At 39.9% G+C, this 16882-nt stretch overlaps 1 protein-coding gene across 2 annotated transcripts in view; it reads right to left on the reverse strand.

Moving 5' to 3' along the window:
• LOC102214959 (tankyrase-1-like) overlaps positions 1–16882 on the reverse strand; it is a 119282-nt gene that overhangs the window by 23831 nt on the left and 78569 nt on the right. For both annotated transcript variants that reach the window (XM_005729259.1, XM_005729257.1), the window contains 10 exons: positions 15049–15143; positions 13994–14060; positions 13553–13739; positions 11207–11328; positions 11021–11112; positions 9838–9916; positions 8763–8934; positions 6647–6726; positions 2146–2291; positions 1862–2027 (listed from right to left, as the gene is read on the reverse strand). In XM_005729259.1, coding sequence (XP_005729316.1) covers positions 1862–2027; positions 2146–2291; positions 6647–6726; positions 8763–8934; positions 9838–9916; positions 11021–11112; positions 11207–11328; positions 13553–13739; positions 13994–14060; positions 15049–15143 — 1206 coding nt within the window. The remainder of the gene's footprint in view (positions 1–1861; positions 2028–2145; positions 2292–6646; positions 6727–8762; positions 8935–9837; positions 9917–11020; positions 11113–11206; positions 11329–13552; positions 13740–13993; positions 14061–15048; positions 15144–16882) is intronic.

Here is a 16882-nt window from a genome sequence, read left to right on the forward strand (position 1 = left end):
TGTACCTCTGGTGCAAATTACTGACCTCTGTCATCATTTTAGGTGGGGGAACTTGCACAATCGGTGGCTGACTAAATACTTTTTTGCCCCACTGTATATGGAGAAGCGCTCATTCTTCTGGAACCAGATAATTTGACCTTTTTTGTTAGATTAATTACTTAAACAAGTTTTTATTGCAAGCGAGGTCAGTTTATTCAATATAATGCAAACCGATAAATGCCACCGCCCCAAGGAAGGAAATCATTCACCATTTCTCACACTGCACCAGGGAGTGCATATTTAGTCTGCACCTCTCTGTACTCCTGCACAGCCAGACCGACAAGCTAATTTCTCCCCAGAGCTGTCACCTTCCCTAATACTCCACACAACAGCCACTCCCCTCCACCATCACTGATACCTCTGCTGCACTGTCGCACCTCTTAGTCCCAAAGTTTTCAGTGAACACTGCTGTGTATCAGTTTCACAGCCTGACCACGACAATCTTACACTTCTTTTGTGTTTTACGCTGCTGTCTGCTCACACAACTGTGTCACTACCTCGTACAAGCTGTGTAGGACGTTTATCTCATAATTCATTGTTTTCTTTTCCATTTATTTTTAATCATCCTTTAATACTCCTAAGTACATCTGTTACAAACTACTTTATACAGTCAATATGTAATTATGAATAAAGTAATGAATTTCTTTTGTTTTTCTGTGTGCTGCGTTTACCGTGTGTGTGTGTGTGTGTGTGTGTGTGTGTGTGTGTGTGTGTGTGTGTGTGTGTGTGTGAGAATTCAACTGTGTTCATCTAATAATTTATGCTGCCCCATATGGCAACGGCAAAGCGGTGACGTAACCTCGTCTGGAGGTGTTTGTGATAGGAAAAACAAAAATGCATTCAGCTGTGAAACTGCAACATTTCACAGGATTCATTTAGCCTCAAAGAGATGTGACAATTCAGTGTTACACAACAGATATTTTCAGCTTTGTAATTGGATTGGTCGGAGTTGATCCCGGCCGGGTTCAAAACTCGCACAGAGCACAAGTCATACCTTTCAGTGAGTGTTTGCACCCAGTTTTCCAAATGCCAATCCCAGAAAAACCTCTGCTCCATAACGTTGATTTGTACATGCTGACTTACACCCATTATTCACAAGGCATTCACAGCACCAGATGCCATTAATTGCATTAGTAACAGATGTGCTATCATTTCATTGCCAGCTCTTGCTTCCGTAGACATGACTGATTTCTGAGTTTCGCTGAGCCCCGGCTCACCGCGTCTTGTAAACACTGTTTGGTGAACTTGTCTGGAGAAGGATAAAGTGCTTGTTTACAGAACATTAAAGCTGCATCAAAAATTAAATATTTCTATCCCACAGGCTTCAGTATGAAAAGGAGCAATGTGAGGTCACAGCAAATGGCACAATTAAGCCCTTCTCAGACATGGTATGTGTCACAGAAGTGGCATTCGGTCATTAAGAAATTAATGGCTCATGGCTTCATTCAGACATACCCATGGGAGAAAGTGACGGAGAGAGCTGCGGCACTCGTGTGATGATTGCAACTCGAGGGCAAGCCGTTTTGCACTTGTGCCAACGACCATTCACTGGATAAACACTCCTGAACATTTAGTTCTCTCAACGGGTCTGTTGATGTTGCATTTGGGCTCAGAGAGTTGGATTTCTTTTCACATGGGCCATAAATATCAGAAACCTGACATCCAATGAGATCCAATGAAGATCTTACCACGCTTGGTGGTTCTGGAGGTGATTTCCTCCTCTAATTCAAACTTGGTGCAAAAACACTGGGCCGTCTTATCTTAAACTGAGTCTGCTTTAAATATATAGGAACATCAGCATGGTGTTAAGAAAGAGACAAACCTTAAGCAGCAGTTTGCAGATCTCGTATTTGCCCTTCGCTGCAGCTTCATGGAGCGGCGTAAACTTCCACAAGTCTGCCACGTTGACCGAGGCTCCGTGTCTGACCAGCAGCTCGGCCACCTCAAAGTGACCGTACGAACAGGCGTTATGAAGGGGAACCAGACCGCTGCAGAGGGAGACAGTCATTTTACTCCACGACTTTATTCCAAGACTCTCTGATGGGTGCCGGAAACAAACTTGGCTCAAAATTACACCAAAGTCACACCCCAACACAAGTGTCTCACCCTTTGTCCTTGGCGTGCACGTCCGCCCCATGGTGCAGGAGATACTCCACCACGGACACTCTGTTGTAGCCGGCAGCGAAGTGAAGAGGGGTAGAGTGCCGTCCCTCCAGATCTCTGCAATTCACATTCTGAGCCGTACACAGGGACTGCAGAGACACGAGGAGGAAAAAGAAGATTAAAATAATTCCAAGTCAAATTAAGGTGCAGCTCAAAAACAACCAGGATTTCTTTTGATCTTATTCCATTTTTTATATATTCATGATTTCAAGAGGTTTCACAGAAATATTCATTGTTAAATCTTCTAGTACGACAGCAGGAATGTTTCCACAACCATTAGATAGAATTCCATGAGTTTTTGTGCATGTATGAGTCCTGTAAAAACAATTATAAAAACTCAGGTATTACTTAATTTCATATTATCTAATTTTATTCTTTTTGCCTGAGAATTTAGTTAATGATCGTTACAAAACTAAAGATGCTCCCCAGATGCACGAGTCTTGTAACTGTCTCTAGTTGCGCCGTGATTGGTCCAACAGAAACGTTATGTTAACATGATGTGCGAAACAGACAGAAAAAGGAACTGAAAAAATGGTATGTGGAATTTTGGATTAGCAATAAAAACACACTGTATACTTCCGGCTAATTGCGAATAATGCTAAAAAACCTTATAATATCAATATTACTGTGTGTCTGTTCACAGTGGGTAATGCTGCTACTTTTGTTCTTTGCTGTGATTTCAAACTCAATTACACCTTAGTTCAGCAGTAAAGATGGGCTTGGTGGGGGGCTTATTTTACAGGTTTCTTCTACTATCTTGACATCTTATTTTACAGAAGATAAATTTAAATCCTGCTGGCACTAAATTCCACATTAAACTTCTCTTCAAAAGTTTTTTTTTTTATTAGCCCCTTGAGCAGATCACGAATTCTACAAAACACGAAAAGCATGAAATAAATGTGAAAACCTGGTTAGCACACAGGAACACAGTTTAAAGAGTGGGCGATTGGTGGATTGATTCATTGGTTCCTCAAGAGAAAATATAAAATTTATTCATATTCTACATTTTATTATCAATCGGGTTATTTTGAACCTATGAAAATCGAGAGACTTTGTATGATTTTTTTTAAACTCCTGGAAAAACAAATTGTTCAAAGCTTGAAATCTTGAAAATGGTGTCACTGCCCAAATGTTTTTGGGCTTATTCTATTTATTGTAGTATCAACAAAACTCATTCTCAAATATTTCCTCATTTTTTTTATGTTCCTGCCATTCTGAAAAATTTATATAATATATAATAAATCGAATGCTTGATTAAGTTTGGGTTCGGATTATAAAACCTGAGCTCACAACCAACAATTACTGCCAACATGCCTCAAATCTTCATCACATAGATGAAACAAGGTGCTCGAAACAGATTTTGGTCCATACTGATCAGATAATATCACACAGGTGCTAAGAATTATATCCCCCACACCATTATACTATCATCATAAGGCTGAGCCACTCATATAAGGATAGATGGATCCATGTTTTCATGTTGAGACTCATCAGACCGTTCTGTTGTCCAATTTTGGTGATCCTAGGTCCACTGTATCCTCAGTTTAGCTGACAGGAGTGGCACCCAGTGTGGTCTTCTGCTGTTGTGTACCATGTGCTTCTAAGTCTGACTACTTGTGCTTTCACAGATGCTCTTCTGCATAACTCAGTTGTAAAAATTAGTTACTGCTATCAGCTCAAAACAGCCTGGTCTCCTCCAACATTAAAAAGGCATTTTGACCCAGAGAACTGCCAACCGTTTCTTAAATACTCAGACAAATGCTCAGAATCACTTAGATCACCTTGTTTTGCCATGCTGATGCTTGATTTGAACTTAAAAAGATTCTCTTGACCATGTCTATGTGCCTAAATGCATGCCATGTGATTGGCTGATTAGATTAGAGTTAATGAGCAGTTAAAAAGTTACAAGTAAATACAGGTTATTCATATGGCACTTGAAGAAAAGTGCTCTGAAATACAAAATTAGATATAACAATTAAAATGAAAAAAAAAAGAACTAAACAAAAGCAAACTTTCACAGGTGGCTGTTTTTAAAGGCATCTATAGAGTCCATAGACCTCAAGTCCTTGGGAAGTAAGTTCCACAAGATGGGAGCCACAAACTCAAAACCATGGTCTCCTTTTGTCCTGCATACTTTTGTATCACCAACAAGCACTGATTAGCTGACATAACTGACCTATTAGTTACGTATGGATGTTACAGTTCATCTGGAGGCATCTGATTATGAAGTTCTCTGCAAGTGATCACCGTTGATAAGGGAAGCCAGTGTAAAGAGGACAGAATCAGTGCCACATGAGAGCTTTTAGAGGAGCCGGCGAGAAGCCTTGCAGCAAAATTCTGGAACAGCATGCTTATCAAAACCGAATGCCTGATCAAAAGTAACTCCCAGATTTCTCACAGCTGGGAGAACTGAAGATAAAATGGGTCCAAGATTTTCAATTACCCTTGGAACAAAGTTGTCAGTGGCGCAGATGAAGCGCTCGAGCTTTTTGTGTATCTAATAAAGTGGCTGGGAAACGTATATTATAGAGCAAAAAATAACTACACAAACTGTCACAATGGTTAGAGGTCTGACTGAAGTACAAAATGCTCCTGAATGACAGAATTTGCCTCTGTCCAGTTTCATCATCTAGCAGAATATCACACTTCAGTGTGAACCTCCTGAACATTTGATCAGATGACAGGGATCGGCCCACGATTTTTTAAAAATGCCAATCAGCTACTTGGCGAGACTATTAATCCTGATTTGTCTGTGTGTCAGGAAACAAGAGGCTGAGAGAAAGCCCGACCCGAGCTCATCTCCTTTTCCACTACAATCTTCTGCCAGCCTGTCAAAGCATCACATTTCAGGCACTCCCGGACCCTCTTCATTAACATAACCCCATTACTGTCTGTCTGTGCGGGGGAAGACACCACATTTCACTTTAAATCAAAATATTTCAATCAGAAGAAGAAAAAAAACAAACTTCTGTCAGACGGTTGGGCGACTGTTACCAGGTCTTGACATTTTAAACGTGAGTGAGCCAGATACCAATTGCAGCAGAGGGTCTCTGTGGAAATCTTATGAGATGTAAAATGTGGCCTTTATTAGGGATAAAGTCTTTGTCTTTATTTCTTTATTCATAACAATCATCATCAATAAGGGGAATAAAGCAAATACAAATACAGAAAACATCCAACTGACATTTAACAGAAATCACTAAGACTTTGACTCAGTGAGACCAACAGGAACAGTCACAAAGGTCAGGAGTTTTTTAATTAAAACCTGTGTTTGTGGACATCAAATTCTCCCACAGAGATGCAACATTAGCTCAACAGTTTCTCTTCTGCATCTCCCCTTACAGTTTATTGATAAAGGCCTCCATTCTTGCTCCATTCTAATGAAATATACTAACTTAAGGACAACCGATCTAACTTGTCTTCAGTTTTCATTACCGACCACACTGTGGCCGCAGAACCTACTGCTTTTGGCCAAAAGCAGCTAGTCCAGTTTCACATGGCTTTTCTCAGACTCCTCATTAGCGCCAAACCATAATGGAGCAATTAAAAATATTTCTGCTCCCTCAGAGCAAATAATCCCTCCATGATCAGTGTCATTAAACACACTGAAGCTGCTAAATCAATGTCCTTCCATATCAGCTATTTCCATTTTTCTTATTAAGGCAGTATTGATTGTTAGGAGAAGAACGGGTCACTGGCTTTTCTTCATTTAAGCCTTAAAAAATGAGCTAGACCATTGGGTTTGGAATTCATTTGGACAGAAATATTTTAAGGATTTATTACTTTATCAAACACAGATGTAATATATAGTATCCAGTGTTACTGGCATGCAGCTTATCATGATGACCTTCACCCAAATGATCACAATGGCTAAAGTAAATGTAATCACTCAGTCAAACTAAAGTAAAAAAGGTAGGTAGGCACAGTATGAAGATAGGTGGACAAGTAGGTTGATTGATCCTTGCATTTCCCATATTTACACTGACCAGAGGCTATACTGCTATATAAAAGCAAAGCTGCAGCGTACCTATGTCATTTGACAGTCAAATTGCCACCCTGCAGCAACTATGTCAGTATTTGTGGAGAGTTTCTAGGTGCTCAGACTGTGAATGTATGAATAGGTAGACGGCAACAGATCTGTTATTTATCACTTAATCACCATATTATTACAGAGTGCCAACTTGACCCCATTTAATCCCAGACTGATGGCAGACTGACTCCACATCCATTTTTTCACAATTCTGATGTACTGATGTTGTTTGGAAGATGGCAGCCGACTGCAAACGGTCACAGTCCTGGTCCTCATCTTCGAAGCAACCATCTCAAACACGATTGCAGTCACAATAACTTTGGTCATGCTACAGTCTCCAGCATTTTCCTGTGATTGCAGCATAACACCCCACAGGCAACAATGTCAAATTGTCATTTTCAAAGTGTCATCTACCTTGACAGTGTCCAGGTCACCGGCTTTAGCAGCTTCGAGAAGTCTGTAGTCTACATCCGAGTTTCTCACTGGGACGTTCTCTACAGCAGCAAACACAGAAGAATCATGAAGACAGCAAAAACAGCCTTCACATGCTTTGGAAGAACATTAATGAAAGGCTGACTGTAACACAACAACATAAAGCTGGCGTTATCCTGCCGTTATTCACTTCATCCTACGTACGCACGTCAATTTACGGCCATGTTTAATGGAAGACATTGTGCACTTTAGGACAGCCGTTTCGAAAAGCTTCCAGGTGACATTTGTAAGACTTATTTTTGTTGTTTTGCTTGTTCTTTGATAATTGCAATGCAGTGCAAACCAACAGGAAACAAAAGTAACATATTAGGCCTTTATGAGAGTGTGTGTCTACTGGTTGCTGCAGATAAACCGACTGTGGTGACACAGCTGCTACAATTAATGCAGCTACAGATGCCGTATTCAATTCACTCGCTGTCATTTAAAAGACAAATCAGTAGTTATGCATAGGGCTAGAGGATGAGATACAACATAAATCTAGATTTCCAGAGTTGCCTCAGAAGCAACTAAACACACAATATTTTCTATGAGATAACCGTGTGCTGTGAATCTTCATTGGTCGTGCAGTCATTGTCAGTTTAAAGAAAAGCTTTAGACCATTTTTTGTCCCAATTTCCTCCACTCGGTGAAATCAGAAGCTTTACATTCTTCGAATTTCTGCTTTTTTTGCTTTGTCCTTGCTTTCGTTTCATTTAAAATGTGTAAGCTCGACCTGTAATTGAAACAGGCCTGTGAAGCCAAGTTTGAATGTTACAATTACAGATTAGAATTGACAATTTTTGCTTTTTATCTGCTGCAGAGATGACTGTAAGATTATTATTCCATTATTCCATCTTAAATCACTGCAGGTGTTCTTCTTTCACTTATGGTCCAAAATGTGGAGGTATAAAATTATTGCTGGGAAACTTTAGCTTCATATATCAAAAAAATTTCCAGACATTTATTAATTATTATTATTACTTAAAACTAAAAAAAACTGGAAAATATACTAAATATGTTAGCTAGCCAATATGCAGACTTTTTTTTTTTTTTAATGTATCAGCCTGAAATTACAGATATTGATTCAAATTTATGACGGAAAAGTCCAGTGAAAATTTCAGGCTTTTATCGTAATTTGACTTACTTATGTTAAAATACTGCCTCATATTCCAATATGCGAGAAAAGGCCTGAAGGTATGTGGACAGGTCTTTTTGATACACATTTCAAAGCAATCATAATATGTCCAGACTTTGGACCGTAGTATATTTTACGGAAAATAAGTAGAGCAGAAAATTTTCTAAAGATTTGGTAACGAATCAGAGACGTTCAGCAGTGCAAGCCCCACTTTCAGGTAGGCTAATTCACCCCAAACCGGGTCTTTACAAAGGTTCTTAGTGCCTGTGGAAAATTCCTGCTTTAAGGGGACTCGAGTACTTATGTAATAACTGATGGATTTCGTGTCCAGCTTAATATAAAGAATGTGGAGCTGTACAGACCAATAAGTGGTTTGGTCTAGTTTTATTTGTGGGCTTTAATTCTTTCCCCGATGAAGACGACATCTGACACCTTCTTCTGTATCCATAAAGATGAGCTTTGGTAGTTCAGAATACATCAATAAAGATGTGCTTTGACAAATATTGGAATATTTTTCAGTTTTCCCAAATGTAGCTGCACAAGCAGAGCCCATCCTCACTAAATCCTGATGCAGTCATTTTGTTCTATAAGCAAGCCTGAAATATGAATGAAACCACTGAGTTCAGAAAAGAGCTTCAAGGGTTAGGCCCCCATTAAAAACTGATTTCCTTTAACCTGGAAACCCTGGAGTTAGATACCGTGATGCCAAGTTTCTTCCAGATCTGAGCAGGTGAGTTGGCTCACTCTGCGTTAAAATCTGCGCCTTCAGTCTGAAAATATCAATATTGGCCTTCACAAAAACAATTCCAGTTAATCCCACTATTTGCAACTGGTGCATAGCAACCAAAACACATCACCTACGCTTCTACACGCACAGCCACCCACCCACTCAGCAGCTCCCACAGAAACAAACGGGTGGCCTACCGTTGAGTATTTGCTGAACAGCTTCGTTTCCCATTTGAGCAGCGGTGAAGCCCTGCAGCGACACCAGCGAGGCGTCTGCCCCGTATCCTAGCAACAGCCTACAGGTCTGAAGGTGGCCTGCCAACGCCGCACGATGCAATGCCGTCTGACCCAGTGTGTCCAGGGCATTCACCTGCAAGAACAAAGACCTCAGAATAATGATTCAGAAAGGACGTCTGCAGTTACAGTCATTCAAAAAAATATCTGAATCTGTAATTTTATGACTCTCCTATTACTGATGAAGTGCTTACTAATAATAATGTTCCAAATAAGGTCAGCTCGTTTCCAAATGAGACACTAATAAACAACTGTACGTTAACCTCATCTCACAAAAGGTCCGGGAAAATATACAAAAACAAGACTTTTTTTGGTTTAATTATTGAAATATGTAAACAAATATAATAATGTTGACACAATTATGTGACAAGCCTCAGCACAACTGAATAACAAAACATGCCACAACAACCTTGGATCTTATTTGTGGGATTCAGGGTGAAATAATAAAGGGTGCAATATTATTCAGTGCATTGCAACAGAGTCAGTTGTATGAAAATGAGAAACTATTCATAGATAAAAATGTTTTTGAGCAATACAGCAAATCAAGGTGCATCATCACACTGATGCACACAAATATACCATTGAGCGCCTTGATTGTAGAGCATTCTCACAGTGACGCAACCACAAGTGCTGCTTAAAATCCAGTTCTTTCTCCAAACTGAATTCACAATGTATGACTGCTGAATAAAAATGCCATCTTTAGAAAAATACCATTGTTTTGAGGGTCTCACACCAGATTGTTCAGTTTGCAGAAACATTTACCCAAAACTTTGGGCAGTAACACAGTACAATGCTTCTTTTTAGAATTTTTTTTTGTGATGATTAGTGTGAAAAACAGCATTTTCAGCCACCAAACATTAGAAACTCACCGATCCTCTCTAACATTACCGGTGAACAACCACGAAATTAAAGCACTTTGAAATTGGATGATTCTTTTTGATACACTCTCTATACATGGAGGAAGAGGAGTAAGACATACCTTTGCCCCATGTTTCTGTAGCACCTCCATGATGTCATTATGCGCCCGCTCAGCTGCCACGTGAAGAGGAGTCATGAAACTACAGAGGGGAGGGAAGAGCATTAGGAAATAAATATAACTGCTCAACTTTAGATCGTTCAGATTGCTTGTAAAACAGAATGCAGTGCCCAAACGTTCTCAGAATGAGGTTGGATATTATCACGAGTCATCAACCCTGAGATGAAGTCAGCACTGTTTTTGCACTCCATGTACTACAGTACTGCATTTTTTCTGGGTTAAAAAACATAACAGAAATTTACAGAATCACCTATTCAGCAATGCGTTTATTCTAATTTCACTATAAGGTATCTATATGTATGTATTTATATATATATGACACATTCGTATGACATCATTTGTTGCATGGCCCGCTATCATTGTAAATGTAATAGCTTCAGTCCCACTGCTGTAAGGGCAGCTGGACTGGAGAGCCCAACATGTGAAGAGGCCCATTTCTAAGAAATTTCCAAAGAGAAAGCAGTGAATCACCAAGCCCACTGACCAAATCAGTTCTCATTTGTCACTAAGTACATCACTTCAGCTTAGCAGTACTTTATTCTTATACCTCACTTAGAAAGCTATTAAAGTGGATTCCTGTACTCTTCCTGGTTTCTGTCATGCAAATATACTGTTACAAGTGGTCACTGCTACTAAACATGGTCAGTCAATCACACTTAATCAGGAGCCAGTCTATTTTGAACAGAAAACGTATCATAATCAAAAGGATTATTGAGATCTATGAATCAGGAAAGCCACCTAAGCCATCTTAGAAAAGTCCAAAAATGAAAATATGGAGCTGGAAATAAACATAATAGGTCACATTTTATGCTTTAAATGCTGGAATTATTCAGGATAGTTTTGTACTGAGCTGAAGCCCGAGGCTGGCAGCAGACTGAGCGTCTGAAGAGCGGACGATTTCTGTCGCCGCTGATTGTCAGGTCGTGTGAACAACGGTGCGTTCACCTCCTGAAGTGTCTCTGAGCAGTGATGCAACCACTTTGCCTTGCAATGGCAATTCACATCAGCAAAGTGATTTGTGTTGTTCACCTCTAACATAAATCCACTGCTGGAGTCACCTTGACAAACATATAATGCTCTCACTTTATGTTTATGAGCTGTGCATGCAGCGGAAAACAACACTCACTCTTTATTCTTCTCGTTGACATTGGCACCTTTCCTCAGCAGCAGCTCGGTCACCTGCTTCCTTTTGGGGTGAGGCGACGCTACTGCACAATGCTAACAAACGCACATAAAGCACACATGGACACGTCATCTCAACACGTCTGCACCAATATAAGAGCCAGTGTTTTAAAATGCATCCAAATCTTACCAGGGCAGTTTCGTGTGTGTGTGGGTGTTTAAAGTTGATGATCTCCAATGCCAGGGTCTTCTTAGCCTTGGCCATGTCAGCTTCTCGAGCAGCTTGAAGCAGCGAGTGGCCCTTAAACTCATCTGAAGACACGCGCACAGAAAATGTCAAATTTTTTAGAAAGAAAGCAGCTTCAGTTGTCATTGTGAGGTTTCCTACGAAACAAAAGGCTGCAAATGATGTAGCTTGCCACCCAAAAACTGAATTATGAAGTTCTCAGCCACTGTTACAATATATTATTCTACTTGCAATGACCCTGCAGCATAACAATACTTCAGAAAGATAATTTCATTTTTTTCCCCAACCAGAGAGCTAATGACATATGATGCAACAGTCTCTGTGGTGGAGTTGGAGCAGAAAGAAGCGATTATTCCCCCGAGGTCTGGAAATTACAAACAACAAACTATTTTGCTTCAGAAGCATTTCAGGCTGAATAAAAGGAGCCCGTCCTATCTACGGACCGAGCCAACAGCATTCATGCATTTCTAATCAGACGTTGAGATAAATGGCGCAATCTTCAAGGGCACGTGGTTAAGAAAGAAAAAAAATTAAAGACGTAAAGTACAGCTGATGGAAGAGAAGCAGTAGCGAGTTATGACATTTTTGTTCTGAAAAACCCAAACGAATTTTTCAGTTGCTGGTCAGAAATACACAGAAATAATTTATTCAGAGAAAGAAGAAAAACACGAGATGAACTACACGTTTGCTCTTTGTATATGTAACCATATCTATAAACTGCTAAGAAAAGATGGACAGAGCCACTGCTTTGTCTCATTTTGAAACCATTTTTAGCAGTGTGTTTGTTGCCATCCTGTTTTATTTTCCTTTTCTGCTGTTTTCTGGACCCTGAGGCAAGGTGCAGGCATACAAATATCAATAATTAGTACCAAATAAAGCGTAACACACATTATTTGTCAACTTAAATTAAAACAAAAGCTATAAGTATAACTGGGAAGCTCCGTAACTTATGGGAAGCTTAGCAGATAGTAAGTTGAACACTTAAGTGCCATAAACTGAAGTTCCTGGATTGGTTCACTTTAAAGTAGCTTCAAAAGCAAGGCGATCCAAGTAGATTTGCCCAACTTGAGCACATTAATGTTTTTATAGTAAGTTTTCCCCTTCATATCAACTGTACTTTGTAAGCTACTAACCAACTGGCTTAAAAAATATATCTGGAGCTGGCAACATCAGATCTGTCCAGGAAGTCTTTGTTTTTATATTTTTATATTCCTGTGATGAGTCTGCAGCAAACGCACAACTGAGATGCGTTTTCGACAACATAGAATCATCAAAAACGAACCGTCATCCCGCAGTTGTGAAAACATTTCTGATGGCTTATGATTCGTGTGGCATTTGATTTTTGTTTTGATCTGCTTCATTACAGAGATGAGGCAACAAGTGCAGCGAAAGAAAAAGAGAGCTGACCCACTAATTAACTCGAGTTGCAGAGGGCTTTCTGGCAAAAACAAAGGATTATCCAACCTTTTTACTCTGTGGTGGCTGCGTCCTGAAAGTACGATGAAAATTAACTTAATTATGGTGTAGTCTCTAATTAATTAATACATCACGGATCTCTAGTCAAATATTAGTTGCAGTGTAATGCGAACCGAACTAATATTACAAAGAAAACAGCTAATTTCATAAAGAACACGCGTATATAAGCAGATTATTTACATATTATAATATAGTGAATAAACCAAAATTAAAAAAAGAAACTAATTTAAAATCAGTAAGCTTGTTTGTGGAAATTTAAAGTAAAGAGTTCATGTTAAAACACAAATTGTGTAGTCCAGGTTCAAGGCATTTTTTTTATAATGAAAAATAAATTTTAAAGTCAGGGATTGGATTAATGCACCCTGAAAACATGAATACAGACAATAAAATGTTTTATATAGCCGAGGAAATCTGTAATAATTCGAACCGTGGATGACTTTAGGGATGGGAATCGAGTCCAATTGCCATCCCTAGCTGACTTTCATGTTTTTTTAATCTGTGGCTTTTCCACTAGTCAAGTCCACATGAAGAAACAGGTGAATATGAGGCTCTTTCAAGAAATAATTCAACATCAGACTGCTGGCTATCAAAATAATCATATCAATCTCTCTGTTGTACTAATAATCCCTTTGTAATCCCCTGTCAAAAAAAAAGAAAAGAAAAAAAAGATTGAGACTCCCATGTTCAAAATAATTTCAAATCAGCTGTTCCAAACATAGCCCGTGTAAATATGCCCTTTCTAAAACAAACAGACTCATTTAGCCGTGCTGTACTCTGCAGCTGCACTTTATGTAAATTAAGAGCCACACTCACATGTAAGTCTCTCCTTCAGCTCGGGAGTGGGTGCCATGTCCACAGAGCTTTTGCTGTGGCAGTTGAGCAGGGTCGGGTCAGCCCCGTGGCTCAGCAGCAGAGAGCACACCTCCACTCGGTTTTTAGACGCCGCTTCATGTAGAGGGGTGAACTGCCACAGATCCATGGCGTTCACACAGGCTCCGTGCTGGCGAAGGAAAAAAATAGCGGAAGAAAAAAAAAAAAGTACAGAGGAGATTACTGACAGCAGTTTTATCATTATTGATTCTGGATTGCTCAAAAGGGAATGATGCCATCGGCTCTGGTGCATGTGTACAATGAATGTGTCACGTTTTTAATGAACTAACAAAGCAGGTCTTAGGAGGTCATTTATAGCTTCTTATTATGAATTATGTCCACCGACCCAGTATATTCAGAAACAGGATGTATGTGTGTTTGTACCTTTAACAGCAGCTCAGTAACTTCATAGTGTCCATAAGAGCAGGCGTTATGAAGCGGCACCAGACCCCTGGAAAAAAAACCCAAAAACCCAGAAGACTTCTCATTACAAACAAACATCAGTGTTAACAATTCTAAATACACACAAAATGTGTGCTGAGTCCAACAATGTGACACTTACACTAACATGCTGATGTTCAGTAAAAATACCATTTACCACATTTGATATCTTGGTCACATTGGCACGGTGACATCCTGCTAATCAGTGTTACACATCGAGTGCCTCAGATGTCAACATCATAGCGGCACTACATAAAAGGTTGAGGGTGTCTCACAGCTTGCTCACACAGAGCCCACGGTAGCAGACGTGCTCTTGCTACTGGATAATAAGTTTGGTTTTGTGGAAAGTGCAGCAGGCAATGACACTCATTCATCTACTTTGCTTAGACTGTTTGAACTGAGGACCATTTAAAGTCCAGTCCAGCTCTACTGCACATGTGCATTCTCGTGTCCACCTCGATCAGGAGAGATCTAAGTACCTTCAGGATTGGAGTCTATAAGGGGAAAAAACGTAAATGACATTTGACAACCTCCCCCGCACCCCTAGTGACAAGTTTTGACATCTCAGTTTACATCAATAAAGTCGTGGTTTGACAGCTATTCGAATGGTTTCCAGGTTTTTTGTGTGGCTGCATAAGCAGAGACCACCCTCACTAACTTTTTATGCACGCCCAGTCATTTTGGTCTATAAGCAGGCCTGAAATGTGACAGAAACTGCAGAAAAGAGCTTCAAGGGCTTCTGCAGAATGCAGTGCATCATACTCTGTGCACGCCAACAACAGAATGTGTATATATCCCCACCTAAATCTTATGATCCAATGAGATGGATTAAGGAGTCTCATCCTACTGGCTATAGCAAAATCTCATAATTATGTCTCATAAATAGCAGTGCAGTTATGATGTGTTACCATTAAGATGTTTAGTTTTTAAGAAAATCCTGAATTCAAGTGCCTTTTCCCCCCCACTTACACTCCCCTTGTCGTTTTCTCTGTACATACCCTTTGTCCTTGGCGTGAACATCTGCTCCATGCTGTAGTAACAACTGAACTATCCTCACCCTGTTGTATCCTGCTGCCAGGTGCAGCGGAGTGGACTAAAAAGGCAGACCCACAGAAACAGAGAGAGAGAGAAAGAAGGACAAATAAAAGCAAGAAGAGAGAACGAGGAGCCAAAGAGTGGGAGGGGAAAAAAAGACAGACAGAAAAATAAATGTTAGCCCACATGTTCGCTCCGCAGTGTGACAGCCTATCATCAAGACTTCATAACCATCATTCCTGTTTATGTATGTGTGGGTATGTTTTCACTGAGCATCTTACAGTCTTAAGGTAAGGCTTCGCAAGAAGAAATGGGCTGTAGCAGTCTGCCTATAATTTCCTCCATAACACTGATGAAAAGCTGCAGTTCTGAATGCATTAAGATCTGACTGAGATGAGATGGCTTTAGCTCTTCGTGCAGCACTACAGTCTTTCAGCAAAGGCCATTCTTCCTGAAAGCTCGAGTGAAACGCAGACTGGTGCCGAAATGTTGCGGCAGCAAGAATGTTCCCATTATTCAGTCAAATTGAACTTGTTACAGGGAAAAAAGTAATAGAAAACCTGCCTCTAAGTCATGATATAAAAGCCATTTCACAGAACTGGATGTGCTACAGAGCAAAGTGTGAATGGACGTTGGATTAAAGCTACTAGATGCAGTAGGCTGATATAAAAATGACATATATATACACACACATAGATATATACATACACATACATACATACACCTATATATATATAATATATATATTTATATAAAAAAAAACTTTTTTAGAGCAAACAATGAGATCACAAGAAATGTGTTAAATGTTGAGCAGCTCTACAAGCTTAATGTCCAAGTTTAACAAAGTCCCTTTCACACATGGTACCTGACTTCCAAATCCTTTGGATGCTTTGTGGTCATTTTCTTTATAGACAGGAATAAATCAAAATTCTTCAAAGCTGAATACTGATGTTTTCTTTAAAACCAACATACACCTTGCTACTAGAAAAGGTATATTATTCATGGGTCACAAGGTCAGTAAACTCAAAACAACATATTTTCCACTTTTACCTCCAGCAGAATCTAGAAATCAATCCAATGCTCTCACAAATCTGCTCTGCTATTAATCAGGCCGTGTCAATACCATACTCTCAGTTTCGCAGTCAGTTTGTAACATGGCACATTATCATGCTGGAAGCAGCCACCAGAATATAAGTACACTGTGATCTTAAAGAGCTGGTCAGCAACAATACTCTGGTAGGCGGTGGTGTTTAAATGATGCTCAGTTCGTACCAAGGGGCCCAACGTGTGCCAAGAAAATATACCTCCATATCATTACACCACCACCAGCCTGGACTGTAGATACAAGGCAGGCTGACTCCATGCTTTCATGTTGTTTACACCAAATTCTAACTCTACCATCTTAATGTGACAGCAGAAGCTGAGACTCATGAGACCAAGCAATGTTTTTCCAGTTCTCTATTGTCCAAATTTGGTGGGCCTGTGCAAATTGCAGCCTAGTTTACTGTTCTTAACTTACAGGACTGGCACACAGTGTGGTCTTCTGCTGCTGTAATCCATCTACCTAAAGGTTCTATATGCTGTGCATTTAACAAAACCTCTTCTGCATACTTTGGTTATAACAAGCAGTTCCCCTTCAGTCGATTCACTCGGTACAACACATAAGTATGGGATATCACGCCCTCGCATGTCCTGGCTGAAGAAACCTTTATTCACGCCTTTACGGCAGATGACGTGTGATGACACGCGCACGGCCCCGCCCGCACATATAGCCGCTGTCATCACAGTCATCCCTCA

Source organism: Pundamilia nyererei, unplaced genomic scaffold (genome assembly GCF_000239375.1).
Source record: "Pundamilia nyererei isolate P.nyererei 1_Seehausen unplaced genomic scaffold, PunNye1.0 scaffold00032, whole genome shotgun sequence".
Classification (NCBI taxonomy): domain Eukaryota; kingdom Metazoa; phylum Chordata; class Actinopteri; order Cichliformes; family Cichlidae; genus Pundamilia; species Pundamilia nyererei.